The 19,905-nt window shown below is 48.9% G+C and overlaps 1 protein-coding gene across 1 annotated transcript in view; it reads left to right on the top strand.

Moving 5' to 3' along the window:
* RAB8A (RAB8A, member RAS oncogene family) overlaps positions 1-19,905 on the top strand; it is a 73,936-nt gene that overhangs the window by 16,594 nt on the left and 37,437 nt on the right. The window contains 1 exon segment of the mRNA XM_033957274.1: positions 7,362-7,422. Within this exon segment, the coding sequence (XP_033813165.1) occupies positions 7,362-7,422 (61 nt within the window).

Here is a 19,905-nt window from a genome sequence, read left to right as displayed (position 1 = left end):
AGCCTGGAGTGGAGATGAGTGGGGTCTGGCCCACAACTTAGCCCAGTGTTCTTCAACTGCCGGTCCATGGACCGATGCCGGTCCATAAAATAATTATTTTATTTCTGCCGGTCCCTAGGTGTAAAAAGGTTGAAGAACACTGCTCTAGGGCATTTCTTGTCAACCCAGTCCTTGGGGAAAACCCAACCAGTCAGGTAGTTTTCAGGATATCAACAATGAATAGACATGGGAGAGAGTTTTGTACACTGCCTCCTTGGTATGCAAACCCCTCATGCATATTCATTAGAAATCCTGAAAATGCAACTAGTTGGGTGTGCCCTAAGGATTAGGTTAAGCAGTGCCCTAAGGGTGCACAGCCCACCTACCTTGCTACCGTCCTACCCTACAGATTGCACCATTTTCTCCTCTGTCCTGTTCTGACCTACTGTTTCTATGTGCTGGGATGTAGCTCTAGTGGGCATGTGCCCTCTGCTGGTCATCAACATGACATTATCTATCACCTAAGCATATTTTATAGAATGCGAGCATTCTGTCTCTTTTTGTCATTTATTTTTATTCATGCTTTATTTAATAATACAATAAGAACATAAGAATTGCCGCTGCTGGGTCAAACCAGTGGTCCATCATGCCCAGCAGTCCGCTCCCGCGGCGGCCCCTATGTCAAAGACCAGTGCCCTAACTGAGACCAGCCCTACCTGTGTACGTTCCTGTTCAGCAGGAACTTGTCTAACTTTGTCTTGATAGGTTAGTATTTGCAGAATGAGCATAATCCATGTTGCGTTTAGCAGATCAACTCATTGTTTAAGCAAGCTTCATTTTTTTTGGCATGAGTTCATGTTATTGTGTTATGCTGGACATTCTGTTTTTATGTAGTAGGCAAATTTAGCTCTAGGTTTTTTTATGTATACGATGTGCTATTAATGTGTTTATTTACATGGTGTTTGTATAATTATTTATTTTCATCCTGCCATACCAGTCCAGACCATCTGGGTTGTATCCTTTCCTGACCAGCAGATGGAAGTAGAGATCGTTCCAGTGACAACACCAATATAAGGTCTGGTGTAAAGCAATATTTCTCTACCTCCATAGGTGGGGCTGGTGTGGTGGGTTGATGTAGGCAGGCCTGAATCCCAAGGCACAGTCCACAACCTGTGTGTGGGGAGGTTGAGTCTTGGGATTAGGGCCATGTTTCACTGTATATTTGTCTCCATGGCCCTGGCTTGGCAAGGTGTAGTGGTTGAGATCCTTGTAGCCATGACGGGTGCTTTTCTCCTCACCCCGACCCCTTCCCCTATTTTAACTGTAGAGCCTGGAAGTAGAGAATGTCATGGGGACGGGTTCCCACAGTAAACTGGAAAAAATCTGCAGGAACAGGGGAACTTGTTGCCAGTTTACCACGGGAATGGGAGCAAGGCCTTTTACCACCCAGTGGGAGCGGTAAAAAAACATTGCCTGGATCAGACTTGGCATCTCCTCCACAGAGCAGAGATGCTCACTTCAGGAGGCCCCCAAAGGAGACCCCCAGATACCCGAGGCCCAAAATAATCGCTTTGATTGTATCAGCAAGGTGATGGAGGGAGAGCTTGGCAGGTGTGCTCCCCCCTTTCCCAGGGTTGAGATACCCGTTTTAGAGCCCCACAGCCCAGTGAAGTTATCTACAGATGGAGTCCCACTGCTGCCTTCATCCTCCCGCAAGGAGGGACTGGACCTTATGTGGAACTCCAAGGAAAAGGCAATTGAAGGACTTTCTGATGAGGAGCCTCCTCCCCCACCACCCACCCCACCTTGGGAGTCATAGACTTTCTCCCAGAAAAGAAAGAGGACTGCCTAGTAGAACTCGACTGAATCCAACATCTTCAGTTTCTGCCAGAACCTTAGAGTGCTCCTGGCGGATCCAAATTTGCACTGTGTTGCCTCCCTGGCCTCTAATTGACAGGGTCCTTCAGAAGGCAGCCAACCATCTGTTCCACCTGATCTTAGTGGCACCAGACTGGCCATAACACCCCTTGCATGCAAACTTTATTTGCAGGTCCTTGCTTCTCCTGTCCAGGGGTCAGTTGTGATGGAGGACCCAGGTCCCTCCTGGCCCTGGAGCTGCTGAGTTGGCCATTTCTACTCGGAGCTTGCTTACAGGCAGTTTATTTCCTTGGCAGACAATCAAGCAGTGGTGTGTAGAGCATAAACTGTCCTCCCTGTTAAGCTTGGCTGGGGTCTAGAATAGAGAGTTGCGCGGGGACAGAAATCCCACCCGTCCCCACCCGTCCCCGTGAGGAATCCCACCCGTCCCCACCCGTCCCCGTGAGGAATCCCTCCATCCCCACCCGTCCCCGCGAGGAATCCCCTCCGTCCCCACCCGGAATCCCCTCCGTCCCCGCCCGTCCATATAAACTTCAGAAATAGTTATTTCATTTAATTATGCTACTGAATTAAAGGCTCTGGTAGAAACCATTTACAAATAAGCAAAAAGACTTTATTAATTTGAAAATATTAATTGGGAAGAATACATACTTTGCAAATGGGTTTCTACCAGAGCCTCTAATGTTTATAAATTTTTATCAACACAACTAATATACTACTTTATCCTGAAGCAAAATAAAAAAAAAGAAATATAATTCTTTTCCTACCTTTGTTGCCTGGTTTCTGCTTTCCTCATGTTCTCATTCAATTCCTTCCATCCACTGTCTCTCTTCCTTCTGCATCTTCCATTTGCTCTGTTACTGTGCCTCTCCCTTTCTTCCCCCTTCCAAATTGGTCTGGCACCCATCTTCTTCTCTCCGCTCCCCCCATAGTCTGGCATCTGTCTTCTTCCCTGCCAGCGTCTTCTCCCTACTCTCTCTTCCCCATTTCCTTTCAGCGTCCTTCTCTCCCCATGTCCTGTCAGCGTCCTTCTCCCCCCCCTCTGTCTTCCACATGTGCTTTCAGTGTCCTTCTCCCCCCCTCTGCTTCCCCATGTCCTTTCAGCGTCCTTCTCCCTCTCTGTCTTCCCCATGGCCTTTCAGCGTCCTTCTCCACCCCCCCCGTCTTCCCCATGTCCTTTCAGCGTCCTTCTCCACCCCTTTGTCTTCCCCATGTGCTTTCAGCATCCTTCTCCCCCCTCTGTCTTCCACAAGTGCTTTCAGAGTCCTTTCCCCCCCCCGCCCTTCCCATGGCCTTTCAGCGTCCTTCTCCACCCCTTTATCTTCCCCATGTCCTTTCAGCGTCCTTCTCCACCCCTTTGTCTTCCCCATGTGCTTTCAGCATCCTTCTCCCCCCTCTGTCTTCCACAAGTGCTTTCAGAGTCCTTCCCCCCCCCCGCCCTTCCCATGGCCTTTCAGCGTCCTTCTCCACCCCTTTGTATTCCCCCATGTGCTTTCAGCGTCCTTCTCCCTCCTCTGTCTTCAAGTGCTTTCAGTGTCCTTCTCCCCCCCTCCTTCTCTACCGCCCCGGGTGCAGCACAGCCGGCCAGGTCCCCTTACTTTTGTGGCACTTCCCCGATCGACTGACAACAGCCCCGGTCCGACAAACCTTCCTGCCCTTAACTGCGAATCTAAATTACCTTATTACAGCTGCTGTAAGAAGATAATTTAGATTCGCGGCTACAGGGCAGGGAGGATTGTCGGACCGGGGCTGTTGTCGGTCGGTCGGGGAAGTGCCACAAAAGTAAGGGGACCTGGCCGGCTGTGCTGCAACCGGGGTGTGGCGGGGCGGACCGCCCCGTCCCTTGGTAGCCACTCGAACCGCGAGGCTACTCTCCTCCTTACCTGCACTGCCTGCAGCACAGAGCCAAACGGAAGTCTTCCCGACTCAGTCGCGCGGCTCTTCTCTCTACCTTCTCTGCTTGCAGCACAGAGCCGAACGGAAGTCTTCCCGACGTCAGCGCTGACGTCGGGAAGACTTCCGTTCGGCTCTGTGCTGCAAGCAGAGAAGGTAGAGAGAAGAGCCGCGCGACTGAGTACATCCAGCCCCGCAGGAACCCCGCGACCCTCGGAGGCGTCCCCACGGGATCCCCGCGACCCTAGGGGGCGTCCCCACGGGATCCCCGCGACCCTAGGGGCGTCCCCACGGGATCCCCGTGACCCAAAGGGGGAACCCGCGGGATGCCCGCGGGTCCCGCGGGATTCCCGTCGTCCCCATTCCCGTGCAGCTCTCTAGTCTAGAACAGAGGCTAGCTCTGAATTCATTCAAGATGCAAGTTGTGGTCCCTGGGTTCAATTCTCACGGCAGCTCTTTGTCACTCTGGGCAAGTCATTTAACCCTCTATTGCCTCAGGTACAAAATAAGTACCTGCATATAATACGAGTATGTAAACTGTTTTTACTGTAACCACAGAAAGTTCATCCACTTTCCCTTCCCCCTCCCTTTTTCCTGTTATTGAATAAGATTCAGGGTGCATCTCTAGTGGCATACTCCTACTCCAATATATGTGTAACTACCCAAAAAAAATCTCAGGAAGGAAATACAAAACTCCTAAAACTAATGAATTATGCCCTATTGGAAACCATAGGATGGAACTACCTAGACACTACCAGGTCCACCCACTGCACTCATACAAAGACCCGCTCATTCACTTAACACACAAACAACAAGAAAAAATTAAAAAAGTGGAGAAAAAGCCTCAGTTCATCTTCATATGGCAAAAAACTCCACTTATAAACAACCATTAAGCAAGGTCCAAAATGTATCAGTTCACTCAGCAGTGAGAAACACTATGGTAGCCCTCGTAGGAACCACCTCAAAAAAAAATCTAGCACGCCAAATAACAAAACTTCAATAAATGTGAGTAAAGCAAGCAGCACATATATGAGTCTCAAACACAGTCAATGGTAAGCAGGAAAAAACAAACAAACACTTAGCTGCAGACGGTGTCCAGGCTGTTTTCCATGCATCCAAAGAGTGCAAGCCTGCCTGGCCCCGCAGCCACACCTCCGTTTCGCTGAGCTGCGTCAGGGGAATGATTCCAGCCTAGTCCACCAGCAACTGTAGAGGCTCTCCAAGTGCTCCAACTGCTCACATCCACACACATAGAAGTAATTACATAAGCCCGTATAGTGGTAATGTCATTGGAATGATTCAGTATCTTTACCTCCATCTGCTGGTCGGGAAAGGACTCATCCCCAATTGTCTACACTAGTATGGCAGGATAGGAAATTAAATGGATCTGAATAAATTTCATCTTTCTGGTTTTCGTGATTCCTCAGAATATTTCATGATGTGGCATATCTATTTTTAAATAAACAGCTGAGCAAATTACAGGTATACGCCTAGAAAAAAATAAACTGTTTATAATGATTAAGAATTAGAAAATTAGGCATGAAGATTTGTTTTTGTACGGCATTTTGATTTTGGTTCTTAAGCAATGTGTCACTTCCATTGGTTCTTTTGTTGTGAACACTGAGCTTCACTACATAAAGCATTGCAAAATAAAGCCACAAATCTTGAAAAAAGTGTAATGTCTGCATTTGGAGGGAATTAAATCCTGTATATTAATGCCATTTGTGTGTATTTTTGTGTTTTCAATCTGTGAAAACACTCTATTTCAGTGTAACCTGGAGTAGTCTGCCTTCAGATCCAAATTTGAAGACACAATTTTGCTGTGTTGTTTTTTGTTTGTTTTTTTGCTTGCTTGCTTTATTTTAAAAAGCGCTCTTCTGAACTTTCTTTGCTTCCTCATAAATTTTATTTTTATCTCCATACATGAGATTTTGAAGTGACTGCTTCCTTAAAGAGATGAACCCAGCCCTTGATAAAAAAAGAACCCAATTCTGGAGTTTAAATTAAAGTTCACAAAATCTCTATATTATCACCAGAGCCTTTTGATGTTGTGCTGTGTGATGTTGAAGCATTGTATGTTATGCCTCTTTCAGTAGTTTATCCAGCATATTGAAAATATTGCTGAATGGCTTAGGAAAAAGCTTGGACACAAAACAAAATGGAGAAATTGAGGGCCAAGCATAGGAGGGGAAGTGAGGATGAGCTTGACGGTCTTTCTTTCTTTTGTCTCTCTGCATTAAGGCTGATGCAGTTTATTTTTAGTGGATCTATCTATCTTTTATTGTTAAACTGTCTATTTGAAGAGAGATCTGAGTTTTATCCTATTTACTAAAGGAGGAGAAGATATGTGGTGGTTATTCTCCAGTCACATGCTGCCAGGTGATCTGTGCAGCACACAGTCAATAGTCAAAGGCCAGAGGTCTTGCAGAACTTGACAAATAGAAATGCTAAGGTGAGCATAAGCCCTGGAGAGTTGTATAACCCTGATAAAATAATTAGGAATTGTTAAGCATTTCCTGCTGCCATCTGTTTCTTACACTTTGAAATGTGTGCATTTGAAAACCACCCCATAGTGGAACAAACTGGTTGAGCTGTATTTCAAGTATCATATAAATCAAAATGTTCCTTGTGGATTGTTAGCATTACTTATACACCCTTAACATAGTAACATAGTAACAAAGTAGATGACGGCTGATAAAGACCCGAATGGTCCATCCAGTCTGCCCAACCTGATTCAATTTAAATTTTTTTTTTTTTTCTTCTTAGCTATTTCTGGGCAAGAATCCAAAGCTTTACCCGGTACTATGCTTGGGTTCCACCTGCCGAAATCTCTGTTAAGACTTACTCCAGCCCATCTACACCCTCCCAGCCATTGAAGCCCTCCCCTGCCCATCCTCTACCAAACGGCCATACACAGACACAGACCGTGCAAGTCTGCCCAGTAACTGGCCTTAGTTCAATATTTAATATTATTTTCTGATTCTAAATCTTCTGTGTTCATCCCACGCTTCTTTGAACTCAGTCACAGTTTTACTCTCCACCACCTCTCTCGGGAGCGCATTCCAGGCATCCACTACCCTCTCCGTAAAGTAGAATTTCCTAACATTGCCCCTGAATCTACCACCCCTCAACCTCAAATTATGTCCTCTGGTTTTACGATTTTGTTCTACGTTAATACCCTTTAAGTATTTGAACGTCTGAATCATATCTCCCCTGTCTCTCCTTTCCTCTAGGGTATACATATTCAGGGCTTCCAGTCTCTCCTCCTTAGGCATTCAATGTAAAATTTGTAGCTTTTCTTTTAAATGTTACTTGCCTGACATGTTGAGGCGGCTATAACTCTTAGCTAGAATTCATCCCTCTGATTCCAGCAGAGAGAGAGAGAGGAATCCAAGACAGTGCATGCCACAAAGTACTGAGCGGCCAAATATTTTCTTTTGGCACATTTTTACTTCATATGATTATGGAGCACTAAATGACATAATTGCACACCTGTGGGCAGGTAATGCAGCAGTAAGAGTGTGAAATTCACCAGTCAATGTGAATTCTTATTTACAGTGCGCTGAAATCAATGACACATTAACTTAAAAATATCTTTTTTAATATTCTAGGGACACAGCTGGCCAGGAACGATTTCGAACAATCACAACTGCATACTATAGAGGTGCAATGGTAAGTAATAGCATAAGGAACTTGAACTATTTAGTAAGGGGGGTCACAAGTTAGGGAAAGGGAATGGGACTTGTATAACACTTTTTTATGGTTACACATTCAAAGCAGTTTACATTTGTACAAGTACTTATTTTGTACCTGGACAAATGGAGGATTAAGTGACTTGCCCAGGGTCATGAGGGATTTGATCTCACATCCTCAGGGTGCTGAGGCAGAAATAAGCAAATGTTGATAAATACCAGTATATTGAGGTGAAACAGGAAGAGGGAGGACTAGCTGGGTGGGAGACAGAGAGATAGGGATGGGTGATAGGGAGGTGACAAAGAATTTAAATTCATGGTTGCCCTCTGTTTCTCACCCCTCCCTCTTCCTGTGAAAATGTTACTGGAATGCTTTCATGTTTCATCTATATATACAGATATTTGTCAACATTTGCTTATTTCGTATCTGAAGAAAGGTTACCTTTGAAAGCTAATCATAAAATGCATTATCCCAGGACAAGCAGGCATGATATTCTCACATGTGGGTGACGTCATATACGGAGCCCCAGCGCGGACAGCTTTTCAAGCAAACTTGATTGAAGTTTCAAGTTTGCTACACTGCACCACGCATGTGCATGCCTTCTTGCCCACTAGAGGGCGCATCCCCACCTCGTGGTCCTCAGTTCATTCTCTTCCGCGGAGCCAGAAGCCCTGTGGAAATTGTGCTCTTAGTTTTGCCTTCTGTCACTGCGGCTGTGTCTCTTTTTTGACTCGGTCGCTGTGTTTTTCTCTTTTGTTTTTTTTATTTCTTTCAGTTTTCGTTGAAAAAAAAAAATAAAAAGTCTTTTTCGTTCGGCTCCGGGGGCTCCCGGTAGCCGCGGCCGCGGGACCTCGCTTGTTCTGTGACAGGCTTCAAAAAGTGCACCCGGTGCGATCGGCTCCTTTCAATTACCGATCCTCACCGGTGGTGCTTGCGTTGTCTGGGCCCTGAGCACCCCACCGACACTTGTTCCCGGTGCTCCACTTTTCAGAGGAGAGCTCTCCGCCGCCGTCAGGCGCGTATGGCGGAGCTCTTTGCAGTGGACCCCGTGGCGGGGAAGGCCTCGACGTCGGCCCCGGCCTTGACCTCAGCCTCGACTCCTTCGTCCTCGCCCCGGGAGCCATCGACGTCGAAGCCGGTGTCTTCGACTCCGAAGTCGGCGAAGGGTAAGTCCTCACTTCCTTCTTCTGTTTCAGCCTCGAAGAAGCCATCCTCGAGTTCCTCGGTGGGGGCGGGTGGGTCGTCCTCGGCCCCGCCCCGAGCGCCGCAGTCGGGTGCCCCGCGGGAATACTCGGTACCGAGGTCGCCCTCGAGGGAGCACCCGACGGCCCCGGATCTGCCGGCTATGATGGGAGTACCCGTCTTCCAGGACTTCCTCCGGGCTCTCATCGCCTCGGAGCTGTCCGGGGCCCTCACGCACCTTCAGCAGGCTTCGGCCTCGGCTGTCCCGGCGTCGGTGACCTCGGTCTTGGTGCCCTCGACTTCGGGCCCGGGGGGGTTTCGGCCTCGGCCCCGACCTTGCCCTCGACCTCGGCGGACCAGCCTGAGCGGAGCGTGTGGCCTCGGGACAAGGTGCAGCGAGTTCGGAGGATCTCTTTCTCTTCGTCCTCGTCGAGGTCCTTCCGGGGTTCCTCGCCCTCTGGTCGGCCTTGGGCGAAGCGTCGATCGAGGAAGCCCAAACGCCAACGGGCCTCTCCTCGACGCCGCGGTCGCTCCTCGCCGACTGGGGTGGAGACCCTGCGGGTCTCCGAACTACGCCTCGACAATCCAAGGCTGTTCCGTTCGTCTGAGGTTGAGTGCTCGAGGGACTCTTCGCCAAGACGAAAGGGGCGTGCCTCGGTGCCACATACCCCGGGGACTTCCCGAAGGGGTTCCTCGGGGCATGGGCGGTCCCCGACCCCGCCTAGATCGCTCGGTGCGGCTTCTTGGGGTTCGGGGTCTGGCACGGGAAGGGAACCTCGTTACTCACGCGAGGCTTCTCCTTCCTTCTTGGCGAGGCGCTCGTCTCGATCACCATCTCCGCCTTCGAAGCCCTCCTCATTCTCTAGATTTGTTCTAGATATGGGAAGGGCTTTGGACCTTGACCTGGGAGCAGGATCAAAGTACACCAAGGAGTTTTTGGAGGAGCAGGATTTATCCTCTCCCCAAGAGAGACGCCTCGTCTCCCTCTTAATAAGGTTCTAAACCAGACCTTTTTGAGGAATCTTGACTCCCCTCTTACAGTCACAGCGGTGCCTTCTAAGATGGAGTCCAAATATCGCACTGTCCCGTGCAAGGGCTTTGATAAGGCACAGCTGTCCCACCAGTCCCTACTGGTCGAGTCAGCTTTGAAGAAGTCGCAGCCCTCCAGGGTCTCTGCGGCGGTTCCCCCCGGACGGGAGGGACGGACCTTGGACAAGTTTGGTCGTCGCCTCTATTCCAACTCTTTGATGGCGACCAGGGTCCTAAATTACGCATTCACCTTCTCGTCTTATCTGAGACAGATGGTGAAGTCCTTGCCGAGGTATTATGGAGTCATGCCGGATTCCCATAAAGAGGATTTTGGGGCTTTTATGTCCAATTTGTCCCAGCTGCGCGTCTACCTCTTCCATGCTGTGTACGACGCATTTGAGCTCACCTCTCGTGTGTCCGCCTTCTCGGTGGCCATGCGCCGCCTGGCATGGCTCCGTACCCTGGATATGGACCAAAATTTGCAAGAGCGTCTGGCCAATCTTCCATCTTTCTGGCAGCTCGGGCGTTCGGTCATCTGCTGCGCAATCAGGTGGTCCTGGTACGGACGGACAACCAAGTGGCAATGTATTATGTAAACAAGCAAGGGGGAACGGGCTCCTGGTCCCTGTGCCAGGAGGCCTTGCACCTTTGGGAATGGGCGACTTCCCAGAACATCTTCCTGCGGGCGGTTTACATTCAGGGAGAGAAGAATTGTCTGGCCGACAAACTCAGTCGTCTTCTCCAGCCGCACGAGTGGTCGCTAAACTCCCGAGTTCTGCGCGAGGTCTTCGACCGCTGGGGAACGCCTCAGGTGGATCTGTTTGCCTCCCCGGAGACTCACAAACTGCCCCTCTATTGTTCACGGATTTACTCCCAGGACCGTCTCGAGGCAGATGCCTTCCTTCTCGACTGGGGAGGGAGATTCCTTTATGCGTTTCCTCCTTTTCCTCTGATCTTGAGGACGTTGGTTCACCTCAAGTCGTCCGGAGCCACTATGATTCTCATCGCGCCTCGTTGGCCTCATCAGCACTGGTTCTCCCTGCTCCTTCAACTCAGTGTCAGGGAGCCTCTACTTCTGCCTGTGTTTCCCTCTCTGCTGTCTCAGAGTCGGGGTTCGCTGTTGCATCCCAATCTGCAGTCACTACATCTGACGGCGTGGTTCCTTTCCCCCTGACTTCGGCGGTCAGGGAGGTGTTGGAAGCCTCGCGCAAGGCCTCGACTCGGCTTTGTTATTCCCAGAAGTGGACCAGATTTTCATCCTGGTGTACCTCGCCCCATCTGGATCCATGTTTGGTTCCGGTGTCCTCGGTTCTGGAATATTTGTTGCATTTGTCTGAGTCTGGACTGAAGACAACTTCCATCCGGGTGCATCTCAGTGCTATTGCTGCTTTCCATCGGCATTTGGAGGGACGTTCCCTCTCTCTTCATCCTCTGGTGGTTCGTTTCATGAGGGGTTTAGTCAATATTAACCCTCCTCTGAAACCTCCTCCGGTAGTTTGGGATCTTAATGTGGTCTTGGCTCAGCTGATGAAACCTCCTTTTGAGCCAATGGACAAGTCTCTTCTTAAGTTTCTCACTTGGAAGGTGGTCTTTTTACTTGCGCTCACGTCTGCTCGTCGGATTAGTGAGCTACAGGCTTTGGTTGCGGACCCGCCCTTTACTGTATTCCATCGCACCCATCCGAAATTTCTACCTAAGGTTGTGTCTGATTTCCACCTCAATCAGTCTATTGTTCTTCCGGTGTTCTTCCCGAAGCCCCACTCTCATCCTGGTGAGGCGGCGCTTCACACGCTGGACTGTAAGAGGGCGTTGGCTTTTTATCTCCAACGTACCAAGTCTCATCGGAGGGTTCCTCAATTGTTTTTGTCCTTTGATCCTAATCGATTGGGACATCCTGTTTCCAAGCGCACCTTGTCCAACTGGTTAGCTGCTTGTATTTCTTTTTGCTACGCTCAGGCTGGTCTCACGCTCCATGGTCGAGTCACGGGGCATAAGGTCAGGGCTATGGCAGCTTCTGTTGCTTTCCTCCGGTCTACTCCTGTGGAGGACATATGTAAAGCTACCACTTGGTCTTCGGTTCATACGTTCACCTCCCACTACTGTCTGGACACTTTGTCCAGAAGCGACGGCCGGTTTGGCCAGTCGGTGTTACGTAACCTGTTTTCCTAAATTGCCATCCTCCCACCTGCCCTTTTTTGGTTGGCTTGGAGGTCACCCACATGTGAGAATATCATGCCTGCTTGTCCTGGGATAAAGCACAGTTACTTACCGTAACAGGTGTTATCCAGGGACAGCAGGCATATATTCTCACAACCCGCCCTCCTCCCCGGGGATGGCTTCTTTGCTGGTTATGGAACTGAGGACCACGAGGTGGGGATGCGCCCTCTAGTGGGCAAGAAGGCATACACATGCGTGGTGCAGTGTAGCAAACTTGAAACTTCAATCAAGTTTGCTTGAAAAGCTGTCCGCGCTGGGGCTCCGTAGATGACGTCACCCACATGTGAGAATATATGCCTGCTGTCCCTGGATAACACCTGTTACGGTAAGTACAAGCAGGCAGCATATTCTTAACTGATGGGTGACGGCACCAACGGAGCCCTGGTAAGGACAATTTTAGAGTGATTGCACTCTAAGAACTTAGAAAGTTCTAGTTAGGCCGCACCGCGCATGTGCGAGTGCCTTCCCGCCCGACGGAGGCGCGCAGTTCCCAGTTTCTTAGTTTCAAAGGAGCTAAGAAGATGCGTGTTTTTCAACGGCCGTTGAAATTTTTTCGCTTGCCTTCCTGCTCACGTATTTTTTTTTCGAAAAAGTTCTTCTTTTTTCCTAAGTTCACGACTTCCAAAAAAAAACAAACAAAAAACAATTCTTTTATTTTATTTTTTCTCAGGTTCGCCCCGGCGGGGCCTGTTGTCATCATCGAAGCCTCCGCTTTCGATTTGGCGGAGGCTGTGTTCACCTTCATGCCCCCTCAGCCAGGATTCAAAAAGTGCCAACGATGTGCGCGCCCCATCTCGTTGACCGACCCGCACAATTGGTGTCTGCAGTGCTTGGGTCCGGATCACAGGGCTTCCACCTGCACCCGTTGTGCTACTCTGAAGAAGCGCACTTTAAAAACAAGGCAGCTTCAGCAGAAACTCCTTTTCGGTGCCGAGATGACTGACCCTTCGGCATAGACACCGGCGTCAGCAGCTTCTCAACCGGCTCCCACTTCATCGACGCCGCGTGACACCACTCCGGCGTCACACCCTCCAGGTAAGCCGGCTAAGAAGCCTTCCTCCCTGGAGCGTCCTCCGGTCGCTGTGGCAGAGTCCAGTCCTGCCGACCTCGAGGCACCCCCGTAAACGCTCCGCCCCTATGGAGGTGAGTGCATTCTCCTTGGCCTCCTCATCCTCTGGGCGTCGAGCAGCACCACAGGTACCGCAGAAAAAGAAAGCGATACTGGTGCCTTCTTTGGATGACCGTATTGCGGCTGTCCTTCAAGTCCAACTTAAGGAGCAATTGCAGCAACTCCTTCCTGCTCTGTCTAAGCCGCCGGTACCGACCATGGAGCAGCAGCTATTGTCGACTTCCACTCTTTCGGTACCGGTCCATTCTGCCTCTTCGACTTCCATGCCAGTACTATCTGCGGAGCCGAGAGGTCTTCATCGGGCTGTTCAAACAACTGAGCCCTTACTTATGTCCGATCAGTCCCGACCCCGGCAACCTTTAACTTCTCCAGGTGCCGCCTCCTTGCGTTCCGGGAAGTCGGTACGCAAGACCCGACCCGCTGAGCCTTCGACATCGGACTCCCGGGGTCATGTTTCTCAGGTACGAGATCCTGATCTCTGGGATGACTCTGAAGAGCCCTTGCTCTCTGAGGATGAGGTTTCGTCGGGTGAGGAGGACCCCTCTCTGCAAGAACCTTCTTCTAGGCCGGAACATTCCTCTTTAACATTTTTTTTAAAGGAGATGTGCGAGTCTCTTTCAATTCTTTGGAAGCTGAATCCAAGAAATCTAAGGCATTCCTTGACGCTTTGGACTTTGATCAGCCTCCAAAGGAATTTCTTCAATTGCCCCTCCATGATATTTTGAGGGAGACTTTCTATAAAAATCTTGAGACTCCCTTGACCATTCCTGGGGCCCCTCGAAAATTGGATTCCTTATATAAAGTCATCCCAATTCCAGGCTTTGACAAACCTTAGCTCCCGCATGAGTCTTTTATTGGTCGAGTCCACTCTCAAAAAGTCTGCGGGCACTAGTGTCTATGCTTCGGTCCCTCCTGGCAGAGAGGGGAAGGCCATGGATAAATTTGGCAAGCGTTTATACCAAAATGCTATGCTTGCCAATAGATCCGGTAATTATGCCTTTCATTTTTCCTTTTATTTGAAGCACCTCATTCAGCAACTGGCTTCTTTTGAAAAATACTTACCTGACAGAAAACTCTTTGCTTTCTGCCAATGCTCTTCCAGTCTCTTGCAGCTTAGAAAATTCATGGTTCGTTCAATCTACGACACCTTTGAACTCACCTCGAGAGCTACGGCGATGGTTGTGGCTATGTGTCGTCTGGCTTGGCTTAGGGTTTCGGAGCTTGATAGCAACCACCAAGATCGCCTTGCTAATGCTCCATGCCTCGGAGATGAGTTATTTGGCGATTCTCTCGATTCCACCACACAGAAATTGTCGGCCCATGAGACTTGCTGGGACACTCTTCTCAAGAACAAGAAGAAGCCTCCACCTGTCCATCCCTTCTGCCAACAATCGGCCTATCAGCGCCGTTACTCTGCTAGACCCTTACCATCTGCTCCTCAACAACCTAGATGCCAGCGTCAGCAGCAACGCCAACAGCCTCGTGCACAACAGCAGCAACAAGTGAAGCCTCCGGCACAACTGAAGTCCACTCAACCCTTTTGACTTCATTCTCCAGGGCCTAGCCAGTCTTCTACCATCGACTCTTCTACCTCAACCCATAGGAGGCCGTCTTTCTCTTTTCATCAGCCGTTGGGAGACCATTACTTCAGACCAGTGGGTTCTAAACATCATTCGCTACGGCTATTCTCTCAACTTTCAGACTCTCCCTGCCCAAAATCCTCCAAAAGAGTCTGCTTTGAACACACCTCAGTCCTCCCTCCTTCTTCAGGAGGTCCAATCCCTTCTTCTTCTGAACGCCATAGAAGAAGTTCCTCTAGATCAGAAGGGGCAGGGATTCTACTCCCGCTATTTTCTGGTCCCCCAAAAAACCGGGGACTTCAGACCCATACTAGATCTTCGAGATCTCAACAAATGCTTGGCCAAGGAAAAGTTTAAAATGCTTTCTCTGGCCACACTTTATCCTCTTCTCACTCAGGGCGACTGGCTATGCTCCCTCGATCTCAAGGAGGCCTACACTCACATCCCGGTCAATCTGGCCTTCAGACAGTATCTCCGCTTCATGATCAATCGCTGCCATTACCAGTATAAGGTGTTACCCTTCGGTCTTGCCTCCTCTCCCAGGGTATTCACCAAGTGTCTCATCGTGGTGGCTGCTTTTCTGCGCTCTCACCATCTCCAAGTCTTCCCTTACTTGGACGACTGGTTGATCAAGGCTCCTTCATCTCGGGAAGTGCTTCATGCCACCAACCAGACCATTCTATTTCTCCAACTTCTGGGTTTCGAAATCAATCTGCCCAAGTAACATCTCATCCCCACTCAGCGACTTCAGTTCATTGGAGCGATCTTGGACACTGTTCTCATGAGGTCGTTTCTTCCATCCGACCGCCTTCAGACTCTTCTTCCTCTGTCAGCAGGTGCTTCCACAGCTTTCCATCTCTGCCAAGCAAATGATGATCCTCTTGGGTCACATGGCCTCAACGGTTCATGTCATCCCCTTCGCACGTCTTCACCTGCGCACTCCTCAGTGGACCCTAGTTACCCAATGGTCCCAGGCGACGGATCCTTGTTAGCGACACATATCTGTGACATAGTCTCTTCGTCAGTCTCTGCAATGGTGGTTGAAATCTTACAATCTCTCCAGAGGCCTTCTGTTCCATCTGCCTCCTCATCATCTAGTCATCACCACAGACGCATCCCCTTATGCTTGGGGAGCTCACGTGAACGATTTCCAAACTCAAGGTCTTTGGACAGCCCAGGAAAAGAAACATCACATCAATTTCCTGGAACTCAGAGCGATGTTTTATGCCCTCAAGGCTTTTCAGCATCTCCTCTTTCCTCAAGTTTTACTACTTTGCACAGACAATCAAGTAGCAATGTACTACATCAACAAACAGGGTGGGACAGGCTCTCGCCTGTTTTGTCAGGAGGCCCAAAAGATTTGGTCTTGGGCAACAGCTCGCCATTTATTCCTGAAAGCTGTCTACATCCAGGGAGAGCAGAATTCCTTAGCAGACAATCTCAGCAGAATTTTCCAACCTCACCAATAGACTCTCGACCCCATAACTCTCCAGTTCATTTTCACTCAATGGGGCACTCCTCAGGTGGACCTTTTTGCAGCTCCTCAAAATCATCAACTGCCCCAATTTTGCTCCAGACTCTACTCCCCTCACCGTCTGGCAGCAGATGCGTTTCTCCTGGATTGGACCAATCTATTCCTTTATGCATTTCCTCCTCTGCCTCTCATGTTGCGGACCTTGTTCAAGCTCAAGAGGGAACAAGCCACCATGATTCTCATCGCTCCACGGTGGCCCAGGCAGCATTGGTTCTCCCTTCTGCTTCAACTCAGTTCCCGGGAGCCCATACTTCTTCCACTGTTTCCTTCTCTGCTTACTCAGCATCAGCAGTCCCTCCTACATCCCAACCTACAGTCTCTGCACCTGACAGCTTGATATCTCTCGGGCTGACCTCAGCTTATTCACTTCTTTCTCAGCCTGTCCGTTCTATTCTTGATGCTTCCAGGAAGCCGGCCACTCTTCAATGCTATCAACAGAAGTGGACCCGGTTTTCTTCCTGGTGCCTTCTGCATCATCATGATCCAACTTCGCTAGCAGTAGAATTAGTGTTGGATTATCTCCTTTCTTTGTCTAACTCTGGTCTCAAATCTACTTCTATCAGAGTCCACCTCAGTGCCATTACTGCTTTTCATGAGCCAGTTCACAGAAAACCTCTTACTGCTCATCCTTTGGTTTCCAGATTCATGCGGGGACTTTTCAATGTGAAACCACCTCTCAAGCCCCCTCCTGTGGTCTGGGATCTTAATGTGGTTCTTTCCGCCATAATGAAGCCTCCTTTTGAACCATTGGCTACAGCTCATTTCAAATTTCTCACTTGGAAAGTGGTCTTCCTTATTGCTCTCACCTCTGCCAGGGGGGTCAGTGAATTGCATGCACTAGTTGCCGATCTATCTTTCACAGTCTTTCACCATGACAAGGTGGTTTTGCGTACACATCCAAAGTTCCTCCCTAAGATTGTATCTGACTTTCATCTTAACCAGGCCATTGTCCTGCCTGTATTCTTCCCGAAACCTCATTCTCATCCTGGAGAACAGGCTTTGCATACTTTGGACTGTAAGCGTGCTTTGGCTTACTATTTAGAGCGCACTAAGCCTCACAGATCGTCTCCCCAACTTTTTCTGTCCTTTGATCCAAATAAGTTGAGACATCCTGTTTCTAAACGTACGTTATCCAATTGGCTTGCTGCTTGCATCTCGTTCTGTTATGCTCAGACCGGACTGCCACTGGAAGGTTCTGTCACAGCCCATAAGGTTAGAGCTATGGCAGCGTCTGTAGCTTTCCTCAGATCAACTCCTATTGAGGAAATCTGCAAGGCTGCTACTTGGTCCTCAGTTCATACTTTCACATCTCATTATTGTCTGGATGCATTCTCCAGACGGGATTGACACTTCGGCTAATCTGTTTTACAAAATTTATTTTCCTAATGGCCAACCTTCCCTCCATCCCTCTTTTTGTTAGCTTGGAGGTCACTCATCAGTTAAGAATATGCTGCCTGCTTGTCCTGGGATAAAGCACAGTTACTTACCGTAACAGGTGTTATCCAGGGACAGCAGGCAAATATTCTTATGTCCCACCCACCTCCCCGGGTTGGCTTCTTAGCTGGCTTATCCAGACTGGGGACCGCGCGCCTCCTTCAGGCGGGAAGGCATTCGCACATGCGCGGTGCGGCCTAACTAGAACTTTCTAAGTTCTTAGAGTGCAATCACTCTAAAATTGTCCGTACCGGGGCTCCGTCGGTGCTGTCACCCATCAGTTAAGAATATCTGCCTGCTGTCCCTGGATAACACCTGATATGGTAAGTAACTGTACTTTACGTTAGTTTTATTTCTATATATTAAATGTTAGAACTTGGTGGAGGATCTGAAGTGGTAGAATTGAGCAATTCCAGTACACCTCATTTCCTTTTGGATTGGAACAAGCTGAAGTAGTATTTGTTTGTTTTTCTGCTACTGATATATAGACAACCCAGTAATCAAGAATATTTCTTAATTAATTCACATACCAACCAATCAGAATGACATTTATTCAGAGCAATTACTCTTTGCCCATAATTGCTACACTTCCTGTAGCAATTATGGGCGAAGAGTGAGGAAGGAGTTTTACTCATCTGTTATAGCCAGCGTGAGGGGGTTCTCTGAGGAAGCCACTGGCGAAACGCGTGAGGCCCGCTGGAGTGAGACAACTTCCTAACTACCTCACCTTTATTGTCAAGTTAAGTTCTTCAACATGTTTGCACTTTTATTGAAGATAAGTTTCATTAAGAAATGGACACTTTAAAATTATATAATTATTCAGACACAATTTAAACCTTTCTACCGATTGAAGATGGTGCGATGATAGACTCTTGAAAGCACTTACAGGGGTTTGTCCCCAGTTTGGCGATTTTCTTACCATTCATTGGTTCTGAGCACCTTCTCGGTTAAAAAGGATTCCAAATTTGCTCATTGTCCCTTTGCTTTGTTTTGTATTGTGTTCAACAGAAAAGGAAATGCATCTGCTTTATACATTTCCCAAAGCTAACTATTTCAGTCAATAAATTCCTTTTTTTACCTTTTTGTTTTCTGGAGATTTATTTTTCCATCAAGTTGGTTCCAGTTTCTCTCTCCTGCTTTCCTGTCTTCTGCAAATTCTTCTTCAAGCGGTTGCTGTCCATTGGTCCTTCCTAACAAGGTCCAGCATTTCTCTCTCTTCCCTCCCTTCCATTGTACAGCATCCTCACTCCCTTCTATCCTGGATCATTTTCCCTCTTTTTTCCCTCCCCACTCCTGCACAACATTTCTTCCTCTCTCCTCCACTCTCATGTGCAACTTCTCTGTCTGTCTGTCAGTCTCTCTCTCTTTTCTCCATCATCTTTCTTTCTCTCATTCCCTCCCTTGCTGCAAATGGAGTGGGGTGAAAGAGAGCGAGAGGGATTCAGGGTTCATCTCTCCCGCCACATCCTACATTTCTCCCTCTCTTATCTCCCGGACCAGGTGCAGGATCTTTCGCCCCTGCCCACCAGCTCCATGCCCAACATTTCTCCTTCTATTACCCCTCTCCAACACCATTCCACATCTCTCCCTCAATTTCCTCCGCCACCATGTCTAACATTCCTCCCTCTTGCATCCCTTTCAATCTGTCCTACTGATCCCTCTCCATCACCATATCCAACATTTCTCTCTCATCTTTCTCTTCCCTATGCATCTCACTTTTCTCCCCATCACCATGTTCAACAATTCTCTCCCTTCCAATGCTCAATACTTCTTTCTTCTTTTCCCCATGTGTACCATCTTTCCCTCTCACTCACATACCCATGCCCAGCAATTCTCCCTTGCTATTCCCTCCCCACCTCATTCCCTTCCCTTTCTCCTTCCCTTCTGTGTCGCAAGTTCATGCCCCCTTCCTCCTTCCCTTCTGTGGCCAAACATGCTCCCTCCCTCGCTTCTGTTCATGCCCCCACCCTCCTTCCTTCTTTCCTTCCTATCTTTGTTCCAAATTTGTGCCCCTCTCATTTCCCAACACACTTCTTCCCCCTCCCTCCTTTGTCCCAAGTTCATGCCCTCTGTCTCCCTTCCTTGTCACAAAGTGTGCGCTCGCTCATTCACCTCCTCCCTTCTGTGTCCCAAGTTCATGCTCCCCTCTCGCGGGTGTGTACCAGAGCTGTCCAAGTAGGCTTCCTTCTTCCTGCCGCACTTCTTCACAAAGCCGCAGGCAATGGTTCCTACACTCTGCACAAGGCTGACCTGGAAACCTTCTCTCTGACACCAGATCTAACGTCAGGGAAAACTTCTGGGTCAGCTGCAGCTAGCATGCAGGAAATGCTGCCCATGGCTTTGTAAAGAAGGAAGTA

Source organism: Geotrypetes seraphini, chromosome 8 (assembly GCF_902459505.1).
Source record: "Geotrypetes seraphini chromosome 8, aGeoSer1.1, whole genome shotgun sequence".
In the NCBI taxonomy this organism is placed as follows: Eukaryota; Metazoa; Chordata; class Amphibia; order Gymnophiona; family Dermophiidae; genus Geotrypetes; species Geotrypetes seraphini.
The sequence above is the reverse complement of the archived record's forward strand: the minus strand, read 5'-3'. Positions and strand labels throughout refer to the sequence as shown.